The following is a 14,104-nucleotide window of genomic DNA, read 5'->3' on the forward strand; positions in this document are numbered from 1 at the left end:
ACAATGGGGTAGTTACATGTATTTATTATCGTACTGGGCATCATTAACAATAGTAGTGCTGGTTATGTAGTTGTAATAGTAGTAGTAGTAGTAGTAGTAGTAGTAGTAGTAGTTGTAGTACAAGGAGAAAGAGGAGGAGGAGGAGAAGTAGGTCACCAAAGGAAAACCCAGGATCAGAGTAAGTAAATTCAGAGCTGACCTTGGCTGGAGACCATTTGACCTCTGACCCACGGTGGACACCAGTGACGAGGAGGAAGAGGAAGAGGAGGACAACGGGGACTGCCTGACCGTCGATGTGTGATGAGATGATGCTGATTGTGTGTGTGACATTTAATTTGAATCTGAGAGAGAGAGAGAGAGAGAGAGAGAGAGAGAGAGAGAGAGAGAGAGAGAGAGAGAGAGAGAGAGAGAGTTACATCATATCTTATCGTAGAAAATAAGCCACACAGACCACGGTATTATTATTTGTTGGTCTGCCTTTAGAAATGAAGCAAGAAAAAACAAACCTCGTCCAACGTTCGTCCAATCTAGCCTAGGAAACCTTAACAAGCAGACAGTGATGCCATGTTGGACAGCCAGGATGGAGAGAAGGTCCGTTTTAACATTATTATTATTATTATTATTATTATTATTATTATTATTATTTGAACATTGTTTTACACATATAACGGAAGGGAGATGATTTTACCCTAACCACGTATTAGGATAAATAATATGATGATGATGATGATGATGATGATGAAGTGAAGGCAGATCAGTCGTCCCCATTGGCGGCTAACAAAAATGCACGTGCAGCATGATAATTATGTTGTTCTTCCGTCCTTCCTGGCTGGTCGATAAATGGTCATCTGGGAAGGTAACCTGTCCTCCGGGTGTCGCACTGGTCCTGTGTCCCGGGTAGTGAGTGAGTGTGACGGAGATGAGCACAGAGGCCACGCGCTGCTTATATCAAGGTAATGGTCGGGGAATGGAAGATGAATTATATTATAGGCAGTGCGTGTGTGTGTGTGTGTGTGTGTAATATTCTTATTTGTATTTTAATATTCTTATAGTAAATAGATAAATTCATACATATTATACATCCGCGCACTTCTAACATTCATGCAGGTAGATGCTTGGAAGCGACACTAAACTTTGTGTGTGTGTGCGCACATGATATATTGGTACAGTTGTATGGGACAGGAATGCGGGATTTTCTGTAAATCACGCTAATATTGGGGAGGCTGTGGGGGTTCAAGGGGGAGGTTGTAGGGGTTGAGGGTAAGGTTTTGGAGGTTGGAGGGAGAGGTGGGGATTGAGGAAGAGGTATACATTAGTTAAAATCTCTCTAATACATGGGTCGCCTCCAAGAATTTGAAATTTGAATATTGATACCTATTTACTTTTCGCTTTCGGGGAGCAGCGACACAACTGGCTTTTAATCTGTATTTTTGTAATGGCCCGAAGTGTACTACAATTGTAATGGTATTTTTCCCCATGTAAATAGAGTTAACCTGGGGTGTTTGTGCAACCAGTTATATAATGTATGTGGGTTTCTCATGAGAGAGAGAGAGAGAGAGAGAGAGAGAGAGAGAGAGAGAGAGAGAGAGAGAGAGAGAGAGAGAGAGAGAGAGAGAGAGAGAGAGAGAGAGAGAGAGAGAGAGAGAGAGAGAAAGAGAAGGTGGAAGAAGTATGAAAGGAGAGAGAGAAAGAAGTTTGAGAGAGAAGGAGAGAGATTAGAGAGCGAGAGGGAAGAGATGGGTGTTGAAACAAAGAGGCTGTTGTGCTCCCATATCTCCCCTACAATCTGTAGTGTCAACAAAATTCAGAGGTGTCAGGGGTCAAAACAGGGTATCGTTGCCAAAAGTGGTCAATCTGCCTTCTTTTAATTATTGCGGGAGAACGGTAAATATTTATAATGGAAATAAAAAACCAGAGACCTTATATTGATATTGGAGGCCTACTAAGGAGATCTCAGGTCTCAAGTAGGCCTAACCTGCGGTCAGTTTGTCACTCCGTGACGTCACACCAAGGCATTTTGGGGCCGAGACTAACCAAGGCCTTCTAAAAGGAAATTTTCTTTGCTGCTGGTACTGTAAAGTCTTCCTCGATGCTTTGTGCTATGGCAGCTTGAAGAGCAACCTTTTCTTTCCGGCACTTCCTTTCCTCAGGTGGTTCTCTCAACGTTGCAGATGAAGAGAGGTAGGAGGGACAATTAGGAAATACTGATGGAACAGCTCCAGTACGAAGCCTTGGCATTGACAGTTTTGCTGTAAGTGTTCTGCCGGTTCGCTCATCAAAAAATGAAGTCTCCCGCTCGATTTCCTCCGGACGAAAGTGAAGTTCACACACCTGTAAGATAGAAGAAAATGTAGATATATTTATGTAATACAACTGAATCATATATATTTATAAATATATATAAATATATATAAATATATATAAAAATATATATATATATATATATATATATATATATATATATATATATAAATATATATATATATATATATATATATATATATATATATATATCTATATATATATATATATATATATATATATATATATATATATATATATATATATATATATATATATATATATATATATATATATATATATATATATATATATATATATATATATATATATATATATATATATATATATATATATATATATATATATATATATATATATATATATAGATAGATAGATAGATAGATAAGATAGCTATTAAAATGACTAAAGAAAATTGAGTATACATGGCTACAAATGGCAAAATTAAAATGTGGTTCTTTTATTTATAGCTATACTCTCCCAAAGCCTTTGTGGTCTGGGAGGCTGTGGTCCGACCTGAGGTGGAGCCCGTCTGAGCGTTGCCACTTCTACGTTTCGTCCACCCATAGCTGTCCTAAAAATAGCTTGACGATCCCTAGAGAGCTTTCCCTCGCCCTAATTGCTCTAGAGCTCCGCCTCCCCTCTCTCTCTATCTCTCTCTCTCTCTCTCTGATGGATGGATGCACGTTTATCGTAATGATGATAGTAATAATAACGATAATAATAATAATAATAATAATAATAATAATAATAATAATAATAATAATAATAATAATAATAATAATTGTAATAATGATCATAAAAATAATAATGAGAGAGAGAGAGAGAGAGAGAGAGAGAGAGAGAGAGAGAGAGAGAGAGAGAGAGAGAGAGAGAGAGAGAGAGAGAGAATGTTGCCCTATCTGCACTTTATGTATTTTGTCAATTGGAATGTTAATGGACAAGGACACACACACACACACACACACACACACACACACACACACACACTTAATTTTTTTATTTTGTTTTTTTTCTTATTTAATCTATTTTTTCTTTTTTTTTCCCTTAATGATTATCTTCTGTCCTTTGCTTTTTATTTGATTTGTTTTGTCTCTTTCATGTGTCTTTCTTTCTTTCTTTTTCTTTCTTTATCTTCTTATTTCTTCTTTCTCATTAAATTTATTCCTCATTTTTTATCCTCTTTTTCTCTTTCGTTTCTTTTTTTTCTTCTATTCTCTTCCTTTCTTCCTCCCCATTTTCGTCAATTCTTTGTTTTTTCCTTTGTTTTTTACTGTTTTTTTGTTTTTTGTTAACTTGTATCTTCCCTTTATCACATTCCTCTTTTTTCCTCTCTGTTTCTATTCTTGTTTTCTTTCCCATCTCCTTCCTTCTCTTCCCACCTTTCTCCTCCTTCTTTCCCTGACAGTTCGGCCTGTCCTTCACAATGGGATAATCCCCTCGTCTCCTCCCTTCTTCCCCCTCCTTGACCCGCCAGCCAGGTGACCCATGTGCTGCGTGGGCCGGCAGCGTCGCAGAGCTGAGGTGTCACATCCAATAAAAAAACATAATGGTCATTTGCTTTTAGAACAAACACCTTACGATTACAAACGTATACAGCTTTGTTGTTGCATTTAGTATATACGACATACTTCATTGATGCTTAACAAAGCGAGAAACACTTGGCCATCACTGTGGTGGGCACCTGAGCGGCAACGCTGGAGGAGTTCCTCAGCCGCGCCGGAGAGACCAGAAAGGCTTTTTTATAGTATAGTTTATTTATTTTTTGTTAGAAAGCTGATGCTTGAATTTTATCAGGACCTTAGTAACAATATTCATAACAGTAATGCCATTAAAAAAATAGCCATCCTCCTTCCCAGTATAAGAACATACTGGAGAGCCATTGTTTTCATCAGCTTCCCGCCACGTTGATAATAACAATTAGATTCCAATACTTCTCTAATGTCTTGTGAGTTACAACAGAAGTACCTTGATTAAATCCACAGTGTAGCCGGGCAAAGAAAGATACATATAACATATACGAATCATTTGATATACTTACTTTGGTATAGTTTGTGGGGACAAAAGAATCCTCGCGGTGAATGGCCCGGACCCATGTGGTCAGCTGCTCTGGATTCTTCGGGAAGGAGAAGACACTAACACGAGAATCACTATCATAATTTCCTCTGCAGAGAGGCACGGAGCACTTCCCCGGCATTGTGTTATCTCTATTATCACAGATTTATCCTAAAGTCTCGGCAATATGGTGTAAAATATGCCGCAGTAAATCAGGCTCTCCTCACGGGTCACGAGCAATCCTCGACTGGTCATCCCGGTCGCGACCCGTTCGCTGCCAGATTCTCCAGATAGCTCCCGAGTTGCCATACAAGCAGGTCGCTATCCATGGCCCAACCCCCGTGACGTAGGCTGACGTCACGCCCCCTATGCACAGGCCTTCTCCTTTTAGAAGGCCTTGGACTAACGCCCCTTCCTCGCACTAGGTTGTGGGAGCGAGCTCATTCTCACGAGCGACATCGCCCCTTTCAGGTGAGGAAAGAACTGTTCACGGTCTTCAACTCACTTTGGCTATAATACTATAACTGAGACTGGATTCTCACGAGCGACATCGCCCCTTTCAGGTGCGCCAAAGGCAAGCCTGACAGATGGGAAGCTGGGCGTCGTCCAGACCAAGGCCAACATGCAGCAGTAAACACTTTTGAAGCTGCGTTGTGGGGGATTGCCTGTGGCAGGGTGTGTGAAGAGAGGAAGGAAGGAGAAGGCCAAAAGGGTGGTATGTGTGTTGTTCTCAGGGGTAACAATGGATAAGCGCAAACACTCACTAGTTTAGTTAGGACTTAATTAAGGTGTGGAATGGTGGAGTCTGTGTTTCCCCGTGTGGGTGGAAACAGTTATTATGTTGGTGCTACTTATTGCCATGTGTGCATGCTAGGTTAAGGTGTTAATGTTAACCTGTGTTCATGGTATTTACAAGTGTAATTAGTGATGTAAGATACGTAAGCTAACCTCTAATAAGTGGACCCTGTCCTATGACCCTTAGTTCACCATCAGAATCCCTAAACAATAATTACCTCAAGTAACTTTCTTAAAGTCGTGTTACCTATATTACTTGGACAGGTGATGATCCTGTGTGCGATAATGGTGCCTTAAGACTGGGTGAATAAACTACTAATTTTACTCTGTGGTTTAAATGATCAATAATTAATTCTACTTTGAGGTATAATGAACCTACATAATTAATTAAAAAGAGTGCCCATGAACGGCACGACATTTTTTTCTACCCTTCCTTTGTTGAAAGCAAAAATGTATTTACAGCCTTAATTCCTTTGAGTGTATTTCCTCCTGTCTATGACTTGACCTCTTTCAAGGGATCGAGGTGTATCAAGACACCTCTACATCTGAAATTGACCTCAGTTTTGCTCACATTTCTCTGCTTTCTTTAGTAGGAGCAGTGCTGGTGGATTTTTTTATATCTAATTTTTGCCCTTCAGCTGATTCCTTTACTGTAAAAAAAAAAAAAAAGGCCCACACCTCTCGAAATTGACCTCTTTTGCCCACACTTCTCTGCTTTCTTTAGTAGGAGCAGTGCTGGTGGATTTTTTTATATCTAATTTTTGCCCTACAGTTGCTTCCTTTACTGTAAAGATAAAAAAAAGGCCCACACCTCTCGAAATTGACCTCTTTTGCCCACATTTCTCTGCTTTCTTTAATAGGAGCAATTCTAGCGGTCTTTTTTATTGCCCTTTTTGTCATTTTCTGCCCTTGAGCTGCTTCCTTCAGTGTAGAAACTAAGTCACCGGTACCCGTAGGAAACAAGCAAACAACTATTCATCCAGATCCAGAATGCACTAAATATTGCCAAAAGACATCAGAAATTAACGACTGTAACGATGACTACAAATAAATCTCAATGTCGGGGTGCAGGAGACATTTTTTGGGGTAGGAAATCGGTAAATATAAGAGGCTGGCCGGGCGGACGGGCACCCTGGCGGACCCTCCCAGACCAAGCCCAAGAGAGGCCGGGCAGCGCGAGTGGTCTGCAGCCTCCTTGTTTTTCCTTCTTGGCCGCCACAACCTTTAAGACCGCCATCAACGACAAAAACAGAAGGAACAGGCATGCAGGCCTTACGAGGGGCGGTGGAGCCCCTCACGGGACGGGCGTCAGGTAACTATTGACTCAGGAGGAGGAAAGGGGAGAAAGGAGGAAGGGAGGTAATAACATTTCCCTCCTTTCGATCACTGCTGCAAGTTATTATTCAACCCCTTGACTGCGGATTTCCTACCAGAAGACATCACCAAGCTATAAGAATGGAATAAAAAGTGGCTGCTACAATTCAATGAAGAAAAATGTAGTTATGTACCTTGGGAGGGGATATCCAGCATACCAGTACCACATGGGAAACACTCCATTATCCACCACAGAGGAAGAGAAAGACCTGGGACTATATGTTACCAGGCTACCAGTGAAGGGATATCCAGCACACCAATACCACATGGGAAACACTCCACTATCCACCACAGAGGCAGAGAAAGACCTGGGACTATATGTTACCAGGCTACCAGTGAAGGGATATCCAGCACACCAGTACCACATGGGAAACACTCCATTATCCACCACAGAGGAAGAGAAAGACCTGGGACTATATGTTACCAGGCTACCAGTGAAGGGATATCCAGCACACCAATACCACATGGGAAACACTCCACTATCCACCACAGAGGCAGAGAAAGACCTGGGACTATATGTTACCAGGCTACCAGTGAAGGGATATCCAGCACACCAATACCACATGGGAAACACTCCACTATCCACCACAGAGGAAGAGAAAGACCTGGGACTATATGTTACCAGGCTACCAGTGAAGGGATATCCAGCACACCAATACCACATGGGAAACACTCCACTATCCACCACAGAGGAAGAGAAAGACCCGGGACTATATGCTACCAGGCTACCAGTGAAGGGATATCCAGCACACCAATACCACATGGGAAACACTCCACTATCCAACAGAGAGGAAGAGAAAGACCCGGGACTATATGTTACCAGGCTACCAGTGAAGGGATATCCAGCACACCAATACCACATGGGAAACACTCCACTATCCACCACAGAGGAAGAGAAAGACCCGGGACTATATGTTACCAGGCTACCAGTGAAGGGATATCCAGCACACCAATACCACATGGGAAACACTCCACTATCCACCAAGGAGGCAGAGGCAGACCTGGGAGTATGTGTTACCAGGCTACCAGTGAAGGCGAAATCCGTGCCAATCGCAGCGGACGGGTTAAATGTATTGCTGGCTGAGAGGGAAGTGTTGCCAACTCCTAATAACTGCTGCTGTACCCACCTCCCAACTATATTAGCTAATTATAATATTAGTAGTGATGGGATACTGTGACTGGCTTACATGGGATTTTATTAGTGTAAAAGAATGGCCAACTTCAATTACTGCCATCTTTAGTAGTGATTGGTTACTATTCTTAGCAGTGATAGATTACTTTCTGATAGGTTGCTATCAAGAGTGATTTGTCATCAACAAATGTACACTTGACCATACCCTGGTTTCCTTACAGCAGCACACCCATGGCTCCAGGCAGCAGCCACAGGAATGAGGCACATCTCTAATGGTGAGAATGATGCCGTCAACCCCAACTTTGTGAACCGCAACCCTCGCAACATGGAGATGCTGCGGCTGGCACGGAAACCTGAAGGATGGGACCTGGAGGCTTCTTCTCCATTGTATTGGTACAAGTATGTCAATTTGTACAGAATGTTCTCAGATTATTATTTATAAGGAAAAGTTCTTGGACTTATTTATACAAGTATGTTAATTTGCACAGAATGTTGTCTGCTGTTCAATTACTAGGTTTATTTATAGTGAAAGTTCTCTAATGTATATTTGCAAGTTAGTTGAGGGCAAAACTTAAGAATAACCACTCCAAACCAATATTCGTAGTAATTTAGCACATGAAAGAATTAGTATTATAATGCATTTTCGTATACGTTTTACCTTGGGGAGGGGCCAGGGGGGCAAGCCTCTTTAATTATAGAGTTAGGTGGCTTGGATTTTTTAAGCCTATTGTTATTGTTTTACAAGTGCCTCTATACACAGACTGAGCCTCATACCTGCCTTGCAGTGCACCCTACAAACTAGTTCCTAAGTCAGTAATATCCAAAATGCGCATGGATTATAACGATTTCGGACAAAAAAACGGTCTTTTAAGAGTTTTACGTTATTTTTTTTCTCTATATTAAAGCAACTAATGCCGCAGCTATTTGTATTTTCTAATACATTCGTAAAATGTTACTACGCGAGGGTATCGGCGGCGGCACCTAACGGTGGGTTCCTGAAGTCAGTTGTTTTCAAGCCGCCATAATGGATGGAAGGCCCGACACTCACTCCCTCAAAATATCCGTCTACTTTACCTTTCGGTAAGTGTTAACTGAATATTTAACCTCTTTATTGGTGTGCATGTAGGTTGACAAAAGGACCAATTACTATCCCAGTACCGGGTCCAACAAAGACACGGGCGTGTCAAGTGTAACATATGGTGTGACAAGCACGTGTCAGAAAACAAACGGATATTGTTCAATGCGCGATACTTATAGTGGAATTTGAGTAAAATGGAGGCCAGGGTCATACGTAGCAGTCGGTAGGTCACTCCCGCGTCAGTTAACAGCAGGAGCGTCAGTTCGATCTGGATGACAGCTGTCACAAATCTGTTTTATTTTGTACCTTAAACTACTTGGTAAAAATTATCTAGCATCAACTTACAAGAAGTGGGCGGGTTAACCGTCAGTATTGTACCATATGTAATTATGAAACATGACATTTCCCAAGAGTTGCTCGACTACGATTGGGGTGGTGGGGTGGGGGTTCAACTACGCTGACCATCCAATTACACGCCCTACACTCGTCAACAGACCCGCTGCAGCGGCTACTACGTTATATAGGAATAGATTACAAGAGTATACGTTAGGGAATTTCCTTTCTTAAGAGACTAGGGATTTTTCCCGATTTTGGGGTTTTTTGTAGGGGCATTTTGAAAGCCCATTTTTCAGTGATTTGGCCGTCCACCACCAAAACAACTGTTCCCGACAGGGATTAATCGAGCTAACAACCACCAAAATCACAGCTCCCTAAAGGGATTAATCGAGCTAACGCTGCTGCCGCAAAATAGCTCGCATTCATTACCTACCGTATGAAGCATCACTACTAAGGATTTCAGAGGCTGTGTGGCCTCGTTTTTTGGGAATAATATCGTAACGAACAATCGTATCGGTACGAGATTTTGCGACAGTGTATTTCACACACTGCCTTAATTTTGAAGGGTATCGCCAACCGCCACAAGTAGAGAATAAAGGCACTTGTCCCTATACCAAGAGGGTAAAGTCATCAGTGTCAGGCAAAGATACGAACACAACTACCAGAGGCTCCGCCCACCTTGTTCCTCTTCCCTCCATCTCCTCCCTTCTCCCTCAATCTCTCTCTCTCTCTCTCTCTCTGGAAGATACATACATACTCGAGAATGATTTTTTTTTTTTCAATTAAGGCATGCTTGATGTGATACTGGGACTTTAATTTTGAGCATAGTGATACACATCTGGGCCGTGGACGTAATGACATGTGAGAGTAGGGTGAGGTGGTAAATGATGACTACCATGATTGATGGTAGAACGATTGCTCGCTTGTATTTGTTTCTCTCTCGTTTGTTTTTTGTTGTTTTCCTTTTTGCTACCTTTCTTCGTCACCTGACTTTGACTCGCGGCACCAGTCGTCAAGTGTATCCTTAGTAAACCAAGAGTGTCCTTGCCATCACTATATTGTATAAAGTTCCTTAATATAAGCCTCATAACCCAGTGTCCCTCATCCACACTCAGTGATTCACTTTTAGTACTACCTCAAACATTTTATACCTTCGCAATTCTTCCCGTTACCATACTTTCAGCTCTTCCCTGACAATAAAATTAATAGCACCACTATAATTTGGCGATAAGAGCACCATTACTTTTATCAGTAGGTACATGCTATACAATAGCCCTACGAAAACGTACACCATAAACCACCAAACCACTACGCTACCAATAGTTACGGAGGTAATTAGGCTATGTAAGTAACACGTTACCCTACTCTCAACTTTATTTAAAGGATGCCTATCAGTATTAGAAAGAGTATATAACGCCACTACAATTAATGCATGCCTTTCATTCATTATAGTTACGAAGCTACATGAGAGAGAGAGAGAGAGAGAGAGAGATATTGAGGGAGAAGGGAGGAGGCGGGAGATGGAGGGAAGAGGAACAAGGTAGGCGGAGCCTCTGGTAGTTGTGTTCGTATCTTTGCCTGACACTGATGACTTTACCCTCTTGGTATAGGGACAAGTGCCTTTATTCTCTACTTGTGGCGGTTGGCGATACCCTTCAAAATTAAGGCAGTGTGTGAAATACACTGTCGCAAAATCTCGTACCGATACGATTGTTCGTTACGATATTATTCCCAAAAAACGAGGCCGCACAGCCTCTGAAATCCTTAGTAGGTCTTCATATATTTTTTTTCTACAAACGTTTGGTTAGCGACGGTACGCTTGGTTAGCAACGGTACGCTTGGTTAGCGTTGGTATGCTTGGTTAGCGATGGTACGCTTGATTAGCGATGGTACGCTTGGTTAGCGATGGTACGCTTGGTTAGCGATGGTATGCTTGGTTAGCGATGGTACGCTTGGTTAGCGATGGTACGCTTGGTTAGCGATGGTATGCTTGGTTAGCGACTAGCCCACGCATGTGAGACCAGGTCCACCATGCGTGGTTATTTTTTTTTTTTTAGAACACGTAGCCCAACGGCTGCCGTGCTGAGGGGCGGGTATAGCCCGGGCCTGTTCAGCCCGAGTCCCGGATGACCTTGAGTCATGGTTCAGGGCTATTTTGGGGTGGTTAGCGATGGTATGCTTGGTTAGCGATTAGCCCACGCATGTGAGTATACGGTAGGGATTTTCCCTACTTTCGAGACTAGGGAATATTTCCTGATTTAGGGATTTTTCTAGGAAAATTTTGGAAGGCCATTTTTCAGTGATATGGGCTCCCCCCCCCCAATACCCCGGTTCCCCACAGTTCCCCAGGCTTGTCTTGGGGGATTGGGGGGGCTGGGGTGGTGGAGGGGGTGGAGTGGTGATTCTTAAGATTTACCGAAGTATTAGGCTGCATGGCTTTTAAGGGCAACTTAAGTACAATAAATTTTTCCTTTAGTAGGTAATGTCAGTCAGCATTATACCATTGGTTGCGGTATACTTGCGAACTTGTATGGATATTTTCTGTTAGTACTACTCAGGAAAATTTTGCTGTAGTATGAAAATTAGACGTTGTAAAAAAAGGTTAGTCAGATTTATTTTGACACAGTTTTCATATCTGGTATATTTTTATCCTCCTGGCGTGACTATAGTTGTAAGGGTGAGCATGACATAGTAAACCTAGCCTGAGTGCCCCATTCCCCTTCCCCAGACTCATGCTGGAGCAGAGCAACAGGCACTCCACAGGCTGGGTGGAGCACCACACTGGCACCACCGTGGTCTCTGCCTCCACCCGGGAGTGGGCCATCAAACAGCAGCTGTACTCCACCACTGACACCAGCGCCATCCATAACATCGGCCACGTCCTGGCGCGCCGCTGCCTGGAGTCTGGCATCACGGAGGTCTACACCGAACTGGACCAGTACGCAGAGTCCTCAGCAAAGGTAAAGAGAGAAGGAAGGCTCTTTTTGCTTCTATTCTTCTTCTTCATGTTATTATCATTATTATTGTTATTATTTTTAGTAGTAGTAGTAGTATCAATATTATTTTTATTATTATTATTATTATTATTATTATTATTATTATTATTATTGTCACTTCTTGTTGTTGTGGTCCTTTTGCTAATAATACTCTTATCATTATTATTGCTATTGTGGTTAAGGTCTAGGAAGGACGAGGCACTTTCTGTGATTGTTATTTAAGTTTTTTTTTCTCTTTCGTATATGTAGAGTAGCTCCTTGTGTAGTATAGCTCTAATTTCACTGGAGGGTCCTCATACTTGCTTGACTGTAGCTTCTAGGAGTTGAGGTTTTCTCTTTCAGTGACTAAAGTGTGTGCCTGTCCGTTAACAAGCGTGTCATCAAATATTTTCCTTGTATCCAGGATGGGGAATCAAAACTGCATTTTTAAGATCAAGTTTGAAAAGCAGCACACCTAAGAGATGTTAAAGGATAAATGAGTCGTAGACCAAAGTCATTGCAGACCATCTATTGACAATACCAGGGTCACTTACCTTGTTTTTTACTGACGATGCAGTAATCCTCACAGTCACTGGAGGTTCTAACAATGGCTCTCAAGGCACTGCACGAGTAGGCAAAACCCTTGGTACTTAAGGTCTACTGGGCCAAAACCAACACTTAACACTAAATAGTAACTTGAAGGGAGTAAAGTGACACCTTTGGTTTTAAAATCCCAAGTAGAATCATTGGCCATTGCCAGAGTGACTTTTTGTCTAATCAGCAATTAATTACTCTGAGACTGAATTGAAACATATCTGCATAGTTCATGAACACAAATTCTGGCTGTACAGGCATGTGGCACACTACCCAGAAGTTGATCCTGTTCATAAGATTATTTCTGTAAGAGAGAATCCCAAGTGGAGGAGGCCATAGGGATCCCCCTCAAAGCTCATGGCTTGAGCAGGTTGATGGTTCCTGCCACAAAGCATCTTATGATGGAAAGGAGACCTGCATGGAGACTTGCTCAGCAGGATCCCCACATATGTCTTAGGGTGAACAAGACCTCCCCCCCTGATGTGTGCCCCAATTGATAAACGCACTGAACCCCAGGCTATAAGTGCATATTGCTAGACCCCAATCACCCCCCAAAAAAATCTTTTAAAATGGTCAGAAATGCCTTAAAAACATGAAAAATAGTATGGAAAACCTTTCTGTTTATGTAAAATTCATCAGAAAATGCCTCAACAGCATCTGAAAGTCCCCTGCCAGGTCTGGTGTTTCAAACTTTGCGTGCCCGGGCTGTCAGTGGTGGGCCGCCGGCCATTGCCACATCATTGTGGTGGCATGTCTGGCCGAAGATGCGATGAGATGACCAACGACTGCTTTACATGTGTATGTGTTCACAGAAACATGATAACTGAGGGCAATGACCTGCGCAGGTGTGGTGTGGGTCTAACAAGTTTCCCACTTGGGATATTGTTCCCACATACTGCCTACATGTCCACTCTAAGAATCAGCCTCCTAGGCCACTCCATTAGGGCGCCACAACACTCGATAGTAGGTGACACATCAGGTGCGTCACTGGGGTCCAGCAGGTTAATTGACTTATAGGGTGAATTGATACAATTCTCTCAATCTTTCACATGTGGCTGTCAGATAGGCAAGTTAAGGGCTGCAGTCTCTCATGTGAGACTTTTAGATCGGCAAGTTTAGGCACACACAGATATCTCACGCAATATTTTAGGTGAAGTTGTTCCTGTCAGCGCTCAGAGAGGGCGGCATGGAGCTAAAGGAGCCGCGGTTCATCCATGAGCGTGCTGTCACTTTATTGAGTGAACGCAGGGAGGTGCTGCCCTGGAATGTGCAGGAGGAGGAGGTGGTCCCTAAGCAGACTTCTCCATCTACTTCTTCCTCTTCTTCATGATAACTCATGACACTGTTTTCCTTTGTACATGCGCTGAAATATATGTCTAGATCCAGGTTTTGTTTGTTTACTCCAGTGAAATAGCTATACTCCCAGTGACTGACAGTGACTGA

General features: G+C 42.3%; 1 protein-coding gene across 3 annotated transcripts; it reads left to right on the forward strand.

Annotated features, from left to right (window-relative positions):
* The first annotated feature begins 4,955 nt into the window (after positions 1-4,955).
* On the forward strand, positions 4,956-14,046 carry LOC126989517 (39S ribosomal protein L18, mitochondrial-like). 3 transcript variants are annotated; one of them, XM_050848095.1, is made up of 4 exons: positions 4,956-5,092; positions 7,900-8,077; positions 11,821-12,052; positions 13,812-14,046. In XM_050848095.1, the coding sequence occupies exons 2-4, from the start codon at positions 7,935-7,937 to the stop codon at positions 13,989-13,991; spliced, it is 555 nt and encodes a 184-aa protein (XP_050704052.1). In that variant the 5' UTR covers positions 4,956-5,092; positions 7,900-7,934; the 3' UTR covers positions 13,992-14,046. The 3 variants fall into 3 exon arrangements, with proteins under 3 accessions (XP_050704052.1, XP_050704051.1, XP_050704053.1); XM_050848094.1 differs by lacking the exon at positions 4,956-5,092 and adding an exon at positions 6,339-6,484; XM_050848096.1 differs by lacking the exon at positions 4,956-5,092 and adding an exon at positions 6,339-6,484 and having other exon boundaries at positions 13,831-14,046.
* Positions 14,047-14,104: the final 58 nt, after the last annotated feature.

The sequence above is a fragment of the Eriocheir sinensis genome, unplaced genomic scaffold (genome assembly GCF_024679095.1).
Source record: "Eriocheir sinensis breed Jianghai 21 unplaced genomic scaffold, ASM2467909v1 Scaffold12, whole genome shotgun sequence".
NCBI lineage: Eukaryota > Metazoa > Arthropoda > Malacostraca > Decapoda > Varunidae > Eriocheir > Eriocheir sinensis.